At 44.0% G+C, this 15,172-nt stretch overlaps 1 protein-coding gene across 5 annotated transcripts in view; it reads left to right on the forward strand.

Annotated features, from left to right (window-relative positions):
• The window catches only part of POLE2 (DNA polymerase epsilon 2, accessory subunit), a 194,828-nt gene that overhangs the window by 111,136 nt on the left and 68,520 nt on the right, over positions 1-15,172 (forward strand). For all 5 annotated transcript variants that reach the window (XM_029598380.1, XM_029598379.1, XM_029598377.1 and 2 more), the window contains 2 exons: positions 4,985-5,074; positions 14,333-14,387. In XM_029598380.1, coding sequence (XP_029454240.1) covers positions 4,985-5,074; positions 14,333-14,387 — 145 coding nt within the window. The remainder of the gene's footprint in view (positions 1-4,984; positions 5,075-14,332; positions 14,388-15,172) is intronic.

Genomic DNA, 15,172 nt, shown 5'->3' on the forward strand with positions numbered 1-15,172 from the left:
TCAATAATCGGCGTTGTAACTGTTCGGATTGTATTTGAAATTCGTGTCTTGAATCACATAGACGTCTTAGACGTAAAAATTGGCCCATTGGTAGATTAACCCGTAAATGATGCGGATGATAACTAGTGTAATGCAATAATGTGTTTCTTTCGCATTCTTTTCGATACAAGGTAGTCGACAATTTACCTTCCTTTTTAATAATCATGATGTCTAAAAAAATTAATGGAGATACTGTTATATGAAAGTGTAAATTGTAGATTTTGGTCCAGCGTAATTAACCACTGATGGAAAAGCAATAAGCTATCTTCGTCTGCATGCCACAAGAAAAAAATGTCATCAATGTAACGAACCCAGTTCGTTACCGATTGAAATTGTGGTGCTGGATACAGTTTTGTTGACTCAAAAGCGGCTACGTATAAGTTGGCTAAACTTGGAGCCATTGTTGCTCCCATGAGTTCTTAAAGAAGGAGCCCTTCTTCGCTTACTCCCTTATCAAGTGGTTCTCATGATGAATACCTCCATCAATGGGTGGGGAGCGCACACTGGAACCTTCAAATGCAAGTCATTTGGACTGTTGAGGAGAGCTCCTATCCAATCAGTTTTCTAGAGCTGATAGCAATCAGATATGCTCTATCAATCTTTGATAATTTTCTTCAAGGGAAGATCATCTTGATTCAAATTCAATGTTTTACAATAAGCATTGAGGAACAGAATCATGGCCTCTTTGCCAGAAAACCCTAAAGATATGGAGTTGGGCAGAAAAAGAAATTGAGCTGCTCTACAGGCCACCTATCTGCTGGGCATCTCTAACTTGCTGGCAGATTGACTTAGCAAAGTGTTTCAACCACATAAGTGGTCTCTACAGAATCAGTGACCGACGAACTCAAGTTATAGAGTCTACCATCAGTGGACCTGTTCACAGCAGAACACAAAACTAAATCAATTCTGCTCATTCTACCAAGCAATTACAGGCTAGCTCAAGATGCTTTCCTCCTCGACGAGGACATAGCCTCATGTGTGCTTTTCCACCATTACTGCTTATCGCCAGAGCAGTGCAGAAGGTTCTTTGGAACCGCACACATCTAATCCTCATAGCTCTGGCATGGCCCAGACAGAACTGGTATACATATCTTATACAGCTTTTCAGCAGTCCTCCCATACATCAGGGAACAGGACCCTGCACTTTTGACTCAGGAAGGTAAGACATTATATTATCCCAATCTTTTAGCCCTTAACCTCATGGCCCCTAATTATTGAATCAGTTCTCTGAGAGTGCATTCTCACCTTAATTGATGCTCTGAAAACTACAGTTCCCAGCAGCCTTGTGTTTCTTGTTCCACCAAATTTTATCATCTCCTAGCCAACTCCTAGCAGCTTTGTATTTCCTGGTCCATGTGAATCCCCTGATTCATCACACTGCCTCTTCTGTACAAGTGTACCTCAGCACTATAGCGGCTTACCATGCCTAAGTCAACAACTGATATCTTGTTTCGTGAAAGATTTATGGCATGTCAAACCCCCGGTACAAAGGCCACCTGTCTCGTGGAACCTGAAAGCAGTCCTTTCCCAACTAGTGAAGCCTACTTTTGAGCCATTGGACTCTTTCTCTGAAGTACTTGACATGGAAGGAGGTGTTCCTTGTAGCAGTGACTTCAGCTAAAAAAAGTAAATAAAATCCAAACTCTTGTCCACTACAATTCTTCCACAACAGAGTGGTTCTTTTTACTCACCCAAAGTTTCTCCCAAAATTCGTCTCTGTTTTCCATATCAAATCAATCTATCGTACTATCTGCCTTCTTTCCTAGGCCTCATGCGCATGAACACAAAAAAGCCCTACATATCCTGGACTGCAAAAGGGCTTTAGTATATTACAAGAAACAGACACATCGTAAAACATCCCAACATACTAAGAGTAGTGGTTGCAAGCGAACTTGTCTAAATGGCTTAGTGCATTCATTACTGCACCTTAGCAGGACTGCACATCACAGACTGCATGAAAACTCCATCAGGAGCCATGATGGCTTCCATTGTACATCTTTGAAAAGTGCCTATTGAAGATATCTGCAAAGCTGCAACTTGGTCTTCCAGTCATACCTTTAAGTCTCACTACTGTCTTGATAACCTCTCCAAGACTGACAGTAAATTTTGACATGCAGTTTTGCAAAATCTGGTCTCACCTTCATGGTGAGGGCCGGGTTGCTTACAGTACAATGCGCTCCGACGGAGCGCACTGTTAGCCTGCTCTTGGACGCGCGTTTTCCCTTACCCCTTATTCAGTAAGGGGCGGAAAACGTGCGTCCAACCCGCGGCACCTAATAGCGCCCTCAACATGCAAATGCATGTTGATGACCCTATTAGGTATGCACGTGGGACAAAGTAAGTAAAATGTGCAGCCAAGCCACACATTTTACTCTAAGAAATTAGCACCTTCCCAAAGGTAGGCGCTAGTTTCTGCTGGCACTGGGAAAGTGCACAGAAAAGCAGTAAAAACTGCTTTTCTGTGCACCCTCCGACTTAATATCATAGCGATATTAAGTCGGCGGTCCCGAAGGGTGTAAAAAAAAAAAAAAAAAAAAAAAAAAATGTTAAATTGGGCCGGCGGCTGTCTGGCAGAAAACTGGATGCTCAATTTTGCCGGCGTCTGGTTTCCGAGCCCGTGGCTGACAGCGGGCTCGAGAACAGACGCCGGCAAAATTGAGCGTCGGCTGTCAAACCCGCTGACAGCCACTGCTCCGGGTCAAAAGGAGGTGCTAGGGATGCGCTAGTGTCCCTAGCGCCTCCTTTTACCCGTTTCTACCGCACCACCTCATTTACATACTGTTATCGCGCGCACCGGCGAGTGGCCTGTGCGCACGCCAGGAGAGTGGGCATTCGTCCGCTCGCCCGCGTTTTTACTGAATCGGCCCGAAAATAAATAATTCTCTGTAACCCTCAGTTTGGGACTCCCCATGTGGAATGGCGAACTCAGCCTGGATATTGATGGAAAAAGCAATAAATTGGCTATGGAATACCCACCCACCTCCCTGGAGAGTCAACTACCTAGCTAGATTAGATCAGGTATAGATTGAAGAGACAAATCTGTTTGGTGCTGCTGGGTGATGTTACCCACATGTAATTGCTAATTCATCCTGCAATCTACAGAACACTGTTTCCAGTAAGAAAACTTGCTATGCAAAAACAGGAGCGTTTTATGCTCTTTTTTTTTTTTTTTTGTCTGCTCTGAATAAAAACAATTGAGTATGCTTGATGGACTTATGTAGCAACGGTAATGAAGACACCTCACACGGGATTCATGGTGAAGCGTCTCTCCCAGGCTTTTGGGAAGGCTGCTCTTTTATTGTAAATGATCTCATAGCATTTCATATGATACATACATCACATATTTACTGCTACAATATTTCCACATAAATGTTTATGCTGACCTTTTACTACGTGGGTGCAAGTGGGCAGTAGGTGCAAGCGGTCAGTCTTCAGGCAGGGAGGGGGGAGGTCATTAGCTGGTCATTTGTACTAAACTATCTAGGTGTGAAAGGCACATAAATGCAAGTAGGTCATGAGCTGCTGCAAGAGCTTTGCACTAAATATGTTTCCTGCTGACTTCCTGTTAGCTGGAGGCTGTTCATATGCTGCGGTCAGAGTATGACATTTTCTTTACACTAAGCGTAGGCCTAAGGAGAAAACAGTCAGACGTGGCAATGGAGTTTTTCTTCCCATGACGTGGTTTTCCAGCTGCCTGGAAAGCCAAACTCCTCCCCCACAGACTTAAACTTTAATCTCAAGTGAATACAACCTGAGGGTGGAGAGGCACTGAATTTATGAAAACCTGAGTCATCTTGGAATTTGGAATTTTTGTTTAAATTCAGATGCAAATGCCTTTTCAAATGATAAATGTGGGATCCATAATAAAGATTAAAATGACTTCTAGTAGTAGCAGCAGAAGTATGTTTGGTACTAAAGGAAACTATTTTTTTCTCTAAATATGTATATTCAGAGCTGCTTTAGTTAATTTAATTTGATAAAACTGCCTTTCTTCCCGATGTACATTAGAATTACAATTAACATATAAAAAATTATCAATTAACTTAGAAAAAAAAATCAAATACAGAAAAAAATACCAATTAAAGCCAAATCAGCATACAATAAAATTACATAAAATAGAAACAATGGCAGAAAAAGACCATATGGGCCCATCCAGTCTGCCCATCAGACTGGATGGGCAGACAGCATCAAAATATTATATAAATATAAATTAGGCGGTGGGAAACAAAGGTCTAAAAGAGAACAGATATAAAAAGAAATTTAAATACAACCAATAAGCAATCTTAATATATCCTGGATAAAAACTACTACTAATCTTCAAAAGAAACATTTTAAGGCCTTCCCTAAATTTGAGTAGTCCTTTTCAAGCTATAGCGCAAGGGGTAGTGAGATCCAAAATGGTGGAGCAAGAAATCTAATCTGATTTCCCTGAAGGTAAGTTCTTTCAGAAACTCTTGTTGAGAGGACTGCCAACTGCCCCATGTATAGTCCATATGATCAATACTTACTTGAACCAGCCTGGATTTAGGAATAGGCAGCTTAGGATGCCAAACATCTGGGCAGGAAAGGAACCTGATCCCTCTTCTTTTAGGGCATTTGCTGATACTGCTTCAAAAAGGCACTGTAGTGGTACTCTGCCCCCACATCTGATCTTGGGTGTGAGGGAGGGGAAACCATATCTCCAGGCCTAAGTTGCCAAAATCTTAAATCTGGCTTTCATTTGAACATACATATCCAAACTGTAGAATTATAAGTAGATGGTATGGAATTTGTTATACTAAACTGGTGCTTCAGTTTTGATACATATTAAAATTCTGCATCTAATAATTTTGGCATTGTTGCTTTAACTTTTGCCTCTTTTTACAGATATAAATAAAATGCTACTCATAGATTTTATCTTGTGATATGCAGGAAGACAGTGTTCACATTTTTCTGTGCTCTGTAGGTTACTCTGCTGTACCTCCAACCTGCTTCATCTTTTGTGGAAATTTTTCATCGGCACCATATGGAAAAAATCATATTAAATCACTTAAAGGTATTGAAATTACTTAACTTAATATATATTAGTTGTCAGGATGTGTAAATGGACAAGTTCCTGTAAAAAAAAAAAAAAGTCCATAAGCCATTATTAAGGTGGACTTGGAAATCCATTGCTTATCCCTGGGATAAGCAACATGGAATCCATCGACCTTTTTGGATCCTGCCAAGTAGTTATGATCTGGATTGCCCATTGCTGTAAATAGGATACTGGACTTGATAGACCTTTGGTCTGACCCATTATGGCAAATCTTACGTTGATGTGCTGCTTTCTCCTCAAAATAGCAGCACTTGGCAGTCTCGGTGTAAATGACTGCTGTGGACCTGCAGACCACAGAGTAAACATTCAAAATTTAGTTCAGTATTGCTGTTTTACAAAAACGGTGTGCAACAGAAAATAGGATGGTGTGAAGTTGAACAACTGAGGTCAATACTGTGGTTGGTTTTGGTTTCTGATGTCACTAATCTACTTCTGTTTTTGTTGAATATTGTCCTGTTGGCATTAACAGAAACCGAAAGTAGCTGTGTGACAACTGAAGATGGTGTAAACCATGACCATGTTTGCCTATGGTTGCTACCTTGCCCAGATTAACCCAAAGGGCCTGTTGCATAACATAGTAAGGACAGAAGAAAAGGACCAAATGGTCCATCCAGTCTGCCCAGCAAGATTCTTATGGTAGTATCTGCCATGCCGTGCAGGTTACCCCCATGTTTCTCTTAAGGGTAGTATCTGCCACTCCATGCAATTTTTACTCCTGGGGGAATTCTGCACAAAAAAATAGAAAATTCTGCAACCAAAAATTGAAAATTCTGCACACACATTTTCTGAATTCTGCACATTTATTTTTCAAAATAATACAATATTTTTTGCAAATTCTTCTGCATTTCAGTGCAATCCAGTATTATTTAAATAACTGGGAGAGGCAAGACTCACTTTCTCCACCATGCACCCCCCTCCCCCTTTTAATTTCCCCAAAAACCACAAATCATATTTATTTTGGTTAAATAAAGGCCGCAGTTTATTATAACATAACCCGAGCCCTAACTATTAATACAATATTCCAAATAGACCCCACCCCCATTTACCGCATTCTTAATGACTTGCTCCCCACCTCATCCCAGTGGTAGAGCTACTCCGATGTAGTCCATTTGCCTTACCCTCCCTCATACCAGCGTGGGTAAGAACCACGGCCTCTGAGCATCGGCCCCCCCCTCTTGCTCTTTGGCCATCTCATGTAGCAGCCCCCACACTACACAAGATCCCACCCCTCCCGAATGCCTTTTAACACAATAACAAAATCAACCATATTGGGCTCGGGTTTACCGCCACAGAATCAGGACAACATAAGTTGCCCTGGTATCCCCCATTGCGGCCTCTATTGTTCATTGATAACCTGCTCCAATCCTTCTTGCAATGTGTTATTAAATAGGTCACTACCTACATCCGATAGGTATATTCCATCGGACCTAAAAAGACCTGGAATGACCTCCCACGACCACTCATGCTTCACCCAAAACCCCCTCATTTTTCACTAACCATTTCCCAATTTGTTTGTTCATTTTCCTAACTCCATTGTACCATAGCGGTGAGTCCCGAAATTGAAACCACACTATTATATCAGACCACCCTACCCTGGTCTGAGGCATCCCATTAATAATCACTGCAAAGTCCTTCCTAACCTTCGCGACCAGATCTTTACAGAAACAATCGCCAACATCGTTACCACCCAAATGAATTAATAGTAGCTGTGGTACACCACACTCAATAACGCAAGTTTGCAAGTAAGATAGCAATCCCTCCCACTTCATCCCCCGACAACTGAACCATTTGACCCTCCACTTCTTTGCGTTCAAACTCAGATGTGTTCCATATGGCCTCTTTTCCACCCTTTTCTGTGCCCAGTGCACAAAGGAATGGCCCACGACCCAGGCGCACTCCCGATCCCCGTGACACCCCCTCAAGCGTTAACATCATTTACCAAATCCCTCCCCGCCTTATAAATCGTGCCTTACATAAGACAAAAAGGCTTTTGACCTCCACCTACCAATAGACTGAATTGCTCTATCAGACAATCCACCCTCCACAGCAGAAGTTGCTGCCCCTATTCGAAAAGAATGGGAAGTGTACCTCTCTGTGTTCCAACCCAAATACCTTATCACTCTTTTCAAAACTGTCACAAATTGAAACACCGTCAAAGGCGATCCATCAGCGTGGACCAAAAAGGAGCCCAAGACCCTAGGTCGCTCACCGACAAAGTCCTGTACCACACGAACCGGACAGACTACTGAATCCGCTGCAGGCACCAAGGTTAAGAAATGACCTTTACCTTGTTGGTCAGTTTTTGAGTGAGGAATACAGATCGTCACCACTCCGCTGGATATCCAAATATGACTTGGACTCACACCCGTCCCTTCCAAATTCCTTCTGGAAGTTGCCACTAATTCTCTCAATCACATTGCACCAAAAAATGCCATCACAAAAGCTAACTGAAAGAGCAAGACCTCATAATTGGACCAACATATCCTATCCAAGTGCCCTACTATCACCATAAGATCTGGATACCTGATGGGAAGCCACTTGTCCACAGTGTTCTTTTTCTCTCTCTTCCAGCCCCCCCAATACCTGTTTTATTAGAAAACTCATTGCAGGGTTACCCCATCCCTTTAATTTTTGGAAAAAGGAAAACCCTGCAATGTGCGATCGTACTGCTGATAATGAATATCTCCTGCTCCTGGCCCACAAAATGAATTGAACAACAATTCCATCATCTACAGGACCACCTTGCCATCCCGCAGCACTTAAGAATTGCGTTACAATTTGACAACCGCTCAAATAAGACTCCCAGGTGGCCTCTGCTAATGATCTCCTGATCGTCCATGCATCTCCGACCCAGTTGCCAAAGATAGTCCGGAAACTGGTCCCCTATCAGATTTGCTCCCGATGCTAGCTCTCTGAATTCCTGCCACTTAAAACGAGAAAGAGCGTTAGCAATTAAATTCACTTCTCCCGGCACATGTTTAGCCCGAATACTCACATTCCATTTTAAGCAGAGGAAAACGAGTTTCCGACATAACACTGACACCCTAGGACATCTAGCAGACTGCCTATTGATAACTTGTACCACTCCCAAATTATCACACCAGAACAAAACTTTATTTGCCAATTGTTTACACCAAATACACAAAGCCACTACTATTGGAAATAATTCCAAAAAATTAATGTTCTTAGTCAGACTCTGTTCGATCCAATCTACTGGCCACTGTTCTGCACACCAACTACCCTGAAAGTAAACGCTGAAACCGAACGCTCCCACTGCATCGGAGAAAAGCTCAATATCATAATTTTGAAACTTCTTTGCTTTGCATAATACAAACTCCATTAAAGGATGCTAAGAAAACTTCCCAAACACCTAATTCATCCTTTACCCTCCTCGTCACTCTAATAAAATGACTAGCCTTGACACCCACTGTAGTACCTGACAACCTTCTAATAAACGCCCTCCCCATCGGGATTACTCTACACGCAAAATTCAATGCACCTATTAACGATTGCATCTGGCGCAATGTAACCTTAGAAGCCCTGCACACTAACTGCACTAACCTGCATAACCCCTCAACTTTGTCCACAGGCAAACGGGACTCCATGGTCTCAGAGTCCAGCTCAATGCCTAAAAAAGTAAGCTTCGAAATGGGGCCCTCCGTCTTATCGCTAGCAATAGGCACACCCAATTCCTTTGCAACATGCAAGAACCCATCTAAAAGCCATTGGCATAAACTTGAATCACCCGGACCTACAAAGAAAAAATCATCTAAGTAATGCAAAATCTTATCTGAACCCGTACTCTGCATGACTACCCACTGCAAAAATGAACTAAATGCTTCAAAAAAGGCACAAGACACTGTGCAACCCATGGGCAAACACCTATCTATATAGTATTGACCTTCAAAACAAAATCCCAACAAAGGAAAACTGCAGGGGTGCATGGGCAATAATCGAAACGCAGATTCAATATCTGCCTTGGCTAATAATGCTCCTTTTCCAGCTTGCCTCACTAACTTAACCGCATCATCAAAGGAAGCATAACGCACTGAACAACATTCCCTCGGAATAAAATCATTTACTGACACCCCCCCCCCATCGGGTAAGACAGATTCAAAATCATCCTAAACTTACCCAGCACCTTTTTTGGAATAACAGCTACCGGCGACAAGTGCATGCAAGCAAACGGCGGCTCCTTGAAAGGCCCTATTACCCTCCCCAACTTAACCTCTGCATGAGTTTTATTCCGGGCAATATCAGCATATTTATGCGCTGACCTGGCATTCCTTCCCACGTTCCCTTCATCCGGTCCCACATACGGAATCACAAAACCATCTTGAAACCCATGAAACAAAAAATTCGCAACTACACGATCAGGATAACATTGCAACCACTGGTCCATGGCCTGCAATGACTCAGGCAAGTCCGCCTTACAACTTAACAAATTATGCTTTACCTCTTCTACTAGGGGCTCCTCCCGTGCCCTGAGTACATTTAACGGCTGTATGCGCTCCTCCACAGGTGGAACATGCATGCTGAAACTTGCAGTCAGGGAAAAGGCATGCGGCTTTGTTAAAGCGCCAGCAAATGTCACTTCCACCTGTTCCCGTCTTGCTCCCGAAGCTGCCTTTCGTACCACTTCCTGTGCCACGAAAGGAACTCGCCGTGTAACCTGCCCCCCCCCCCCCAACCCTACAACTGTCCCTTGACCGCCACTTCCTTGAACTGCTCCCTTGGAATTACGAATTCCTTTGTATGTCATTTGAGTAAGCCACAGGTGGATATCCTGTAACCCCCAAGACATACCCCTGTTGCCTGCCATCTTGTCCCAGAATTTTTCATCATAGTTGAGCCATGCCCAACCTTCATAATCCCAGAACGCTCCTAAAATACTGTCAGCATACGACAGCAACGCTCCATGCTGAGATGGATCATAATGACCCAGCACACTAGGTAAAAGTAGAACCCACGGACCCAATTCACTATGTTCTTGGCCACTCTGGGATCTCCTGACTTCTTATTCTTCTTCTTCTTGTCTTTCTTTTTACCCTTCTTAACACCCCTTCTGCCCTCTAACAAATGGAAAATATTTACATATTTCCGCTTACAAATGCATCTCCTTAATCTCCTTGGCACACCTTCTCATAACTCTGATAAAGCTGCACCCACTGAGTGACCCGCCTCGTGAAGTGGCCCTTCACCTGCTACCTCTCTATACCTTGGTCCTGACTCAGAAGAAGTATCTGAGGTACCAGAAGAACTGGACGATGAACTAGTTGAGGATAACTCCCTTTTCCTTTTGCCTTTTACTTTATCCTTGTGCTTATATTCCTTTTCTCTCTCACCTGCTCCCGCTTGAGCCTTCCATTCACTTCGATCTGCAGCGTTCCATCCTCATGGCACTACTTCGCTCTCCACTACATTCAGGTCACTGTGACGCTTTCTCTCCATGACTCCTGTCTCGACGTCCCTGGCATCTCGTCCTCCTCCTCCTCCGGCTCTGCAAGAAAAGACATCCTCCCTATCTTTTTCCCGCCCGAGACCCTATCGGCTACTCTGTTGACACTTCTCTTCTTAAAAACTGGCCCCTTAACTATTTTATCGGGAATTGAACTGCTGCTATGCACTCCCAGCCCAATAGGACCTGAACTTGGAACAAAGTCCTGTCTGCCTGACTCTGGCCTGTGCCACGCTGGCCATACCCCAAAACCACCCTGATCCACACCACGGGCGACTGCTACAAGATAAGTAAACAGATCGGCATCCCCTACCTGCTTGGACCTGTTTCTGAACTTCGACTTACTTTTCCCACCTGCTGACAGCAGCATTGCCTGTCCTTGACCACCAGGAAAACTCCTTGGGGAGGGGGGGGGGGTTTGGAGGCCCCCCCCCCCATGCACTGGTGTTCACCTTTTTCTTACATGCCCCTGTGACTTTTAACAGGACTGAGATCAACTGATTAGGGACGGAAAGAGAAGAACTCTTCCCACGCCCCAAGCCCGGTCGGGCCTTCCTCCTAGCCACCAAGCCGCGCCTCCTAGCACTCCCTACTACCCTACCCCGTTCAATGGACACGCGCGACGGGTACCAGGCTTTCTTCCTCTGCAGACGGGAGCACACTTGTGAAGGGGAGGCGTCGCCATGAGTCAGCAAACCGCCAAAGTCAGATGCAGAGGCATTGAGGGAGATCTCAGCCTCCACCTCGGAAGACACTGCATCGCTGGCTACGGGGGGCACCTCTTCGACATCCGTGGACTCGGAGCCACTCTCACTCGAGTCCACTGCCATCAAAGAGGGCGTGACTAACCGCACCGTGGGGCTGACCTCATCGAGAAAAGTAGCAGGGAGAGCGGCGGGAGCGCAGGGGGAAGGAACCGCGGGACACCAACCCACCACATCACGCTGGCTGGTGAGGGAGGGCCTTGACTGCAGGCAAAGGCAACACGCACTGATGAGTAGGAGGGGCAGGCGAACTCAACGCAGACCGGGGAGGGGGTGGGCGGCGGCCTCGGTCACGAGCTCGCCTAAGCATGCCAGGAAAGGAGATAACCCGACACCTGAATTACTTGAAGCAGGTATAAAACTACCTCAGAAATATTAATAAATGAAATAGATATCTAAGCTTTTTAATTTAATTTTTATAAATCGATGTACAACGACAAAAGTTGCTTGCCTGCTACCTCAGCACCAACTGTCTGCTACCTGCACCAACTGAGGTGCGAAAACGGCTGCCCTCCCATAAAACCTAATCCCCAGCCAATCCCTACTCCTCAATTTGAAATGCCTGATTTTTATTGGCCCCCCCACCTTCCCCCTCACCCCTCCCCTTACCCAACTAACTTTCCTTCTTTACCCATCATCCCGCTCGCATGCCACCCGTTATTATCGGCTACTCAAGACGAGCTTATGTAGCCTTAACTAGTACAGAAAACAGAGCCTTCACATTTTTCTCACTTCACTGCATGGGCTCTGATGCAACTGCACCCCCACCTCTGTGGCGTGGAAGTGTCTTCTCTAATGGTTGCATCATGCCACTGCCGTATGGGAGACTTGGGATGAATCCCCATAATACTCACTGTCTCTCTTACATGATGTCAGACATATGCTTTCTCTCACATGCCATCTGTCACACACATGTTCTCCCCACATACAACTGTCTCTCACACACACATACAGACTCCCAGGTAGACACCTACCCATTGGCTCACAACAAACACAAGGGCTCAAACAGTCTCAGGGCCAGAGCCTGGGTCTCTTCTTTAGCCCCTCTTTCCTCCTCCACCCTTCTTTCTCTCTTCCCCCTTCCCCCTCTCCTGTTCCCCTCCCTTCTGTTCCCCTCCCTTCTTCCTTTTTCCCCCTCTTCTTTCCCCCTTTTCTCTTTTTCCCCCTTCCCCCTCCCTCTGTTCCCCTCCCTTGTCTCTCTCCCTCTTCTCCTCCCAGGTAGACACCTACCCATTGGCTCACAACAAACACAAGGGCTCAAACATTTTCAGGGCGAGAGCCTGGGTCTCTTCTTTAGCCCCTCTCTTTCCTCTTTCCCCCTTCCCCTCCCCTCTGTTCCCCTCCCTTTTCTCTATCCCTCTTCTTCTCCTCTTTTCCCCTTCTTTCTCTTTCTCCCTCCCCCTCTTCTCCTCCCTTCTCTCCCTCTTCTCCTTTTTTCCCCTCCCCCTTTCTCTCTATTTTCGATTGTGTTTTTAGTTTTAAGCATGGTACAGCTTGCTAACCTCGAGCCGCTGCTGCCGTGCTGCGATGCAATGCCCCCACTCTCCGTGCGCCACCTGACTTCGCTGTCCAGGATTGGCCGCTGTCTGTGCGCGGCATGCTTCCGTTTTTTTTTTTTCCTTTTCCGGGGCAGGAGGAAATCGCGAGGCAACGGTGCGAGGAAGGGCATCGAGGGAGGAAATCTGCGGGAACTGTGACGAGGGAAGAAATTGAGGTCAAGGAGGAATCCTGCGCAAATTCTGCATTCCGCAGTAGCGCAGAATTCCCCCAGGAGTAAATTATTCCCAAGCCTTATGATAAGCCATAAAAAAAAAAAAAACTTACTGCTAGCAACATTTTTACTTGGTGTTGAGCCTCCTTGAAAATTCAGACAGTGCTGACATGTATGTTTTGCTTACGGACTTGGGTCTTAGAAGCATTCCTGTGCTTTCACTTATGTCTGCATATTGGTACCCCAGACCGTAAAAGTCATGGTCTGTGTTGGTTGTCGTTTGAATCCAACTCCCCTTTCCCCCCTGCGTTGCAGTTGCATCAAAAGTATCAAGGTTTATTGGTTAAGGGTAGTAACCTGCCACACCAATCTACCCTCATGCACCCTTTTCTTCATTTCCATCCTCTAGCCTTTAAGGATCCGCAGTGGTTTACTTTGAATTCCTTGATGGTTTTCGTCTTCACCTCCTCCTCTGGAAAGGCATTCCAGGCATCCACCACCCTCTCTTTGAAGAAATATTTTCTGTTGTTGGATCCAAGTCATTGTCCTTGGGGTTTCATTTCGTGACCCCTAGTTTTACTGATTTCCTTCCAATGGAAAAGGTTTTGAAATTCACGCATATCCTGGTTTTGCCCCATGGCATTTCCATGCATGCCAGAAGGCAAAATCAGGACTGAATTGGTCTCTCTGGGTTGTCCTGTGTGAGATGGCAGCCGTGCAGCTGCCTGAAATCACATACATCCTTTTTCTATTGCATGAGTTTTATTTAAAGAGTAGTTTTCAACTATGTTTAGAATTACTATTCATTATCCCATGCCACACTAATCACTTAGAGACTGCCAATTGCTGTTTAATTTTAGAAGAGCACTTCAACAGATCTACCATCAGTATAATACAAATTTGCTTTCATTGCTTTATGAAATGGAGCACTTGATTTGTGCATTTAGTTTTGATGTTATAACGACCTTACTTATTGTTTAAGGTTACTCTGTTCAATATTATGTTTATTGTTTAATGTAACGCCCCCCGGCGATAGTTGTGTTATTTGGAAACCGACTTGATTTGATATATATATATCAAGAAAGTCGGTATATAAAAACCCTAAATAAATAAATAAATAAAATTAGGAACTAATTCATGAACACTTCCCCCCTCCCCCCCCCGTTCAGGGCCTAGAGAGAAGTTCATGATGAATAGGACCTTTTATCTGTGTTTGTAATTAATGTGATTCCATTGTGCAAATACTAAATTGTAATAAATATGCAAATCATTCTTTATTTTAGAGTCCCTGAAGAGTCTTGCAGACATAATATGTGAATATCCGAATATCCATGAAAGGTACAGAACTAGAATGCAGCTGTAGAAATTTTGTGTGAAAGTATAAGTTGAAAGAGAACATTAAAGCAGTAATTTGATATCTATTAAAGATATTTGAGCCATCTCCTTGGCTTTACCTTGCAATAAAATGAATGAGATGGGGCTGACTGCAGCATTGTGGCATTAAATGCAGGTTCAAACCTAAAGTGATGGAGAACTGAAAAGGAGAAAACTATTGTTTAAATAAAAAAGTTTCTGATTTTTGCCAAAAACGCAGGCAGCAAAATATCTGAAAAGCATGTCTCCTATCTGTTTCAAGATGTCCATAGATGTTTGCTCCCCACAGTACATTGGCTCTTACATTTCTGGTTGTCTAGATAACTGGTTGGTTATCTTTTATCAATTGCAGAAACCAGAGCACGCTCTGGGAACAATAAGAGAAACCTGAATGTATTAATTTTTCTGCCATTAGTTGCTATTGCATGTTTATTTATATATTGAGAATTAATTTAACACTAGTTCAGATTGGGTTTGTTTTTTTTGTTACAGTGGTTTTATTGTCTTTTAGAGATATGCAGCTCCAAAGTTTTTAGTTTTTGGGGTTTGTTTTGGGTTTTTTTTTGGGGGGGGGTTCCATTTTTATTTGGCTTACTTAATGGGTTTTTTGGTTCAGTTTTCCAAACCAAAAAAGATTTTAAAAAGAAGGAAAAAAAAGAGAAAAAACAGGTCTCTGGTATCCCCAAACCAGACCTCAGGGCTTATCCCTTTCAGCAGGGTCTAGCATTTAGCCAGGGAGTTTCCACTCT

This window comes from Rhinatrema bivittatum, chromosome 4 (assembly GCF_901001135.1).
Source record: "Rhinatrema bivittatum chromosome 4, aRhiBiv1.1, whole genome shotgun sequence".
Lineage (NCBI taxonomy): Eukaryota > Metazoa > Chordata > Amphibia > Gymnophiona > Rhinatrematidae > Rhinatrema > Rhinatrema bivittatum.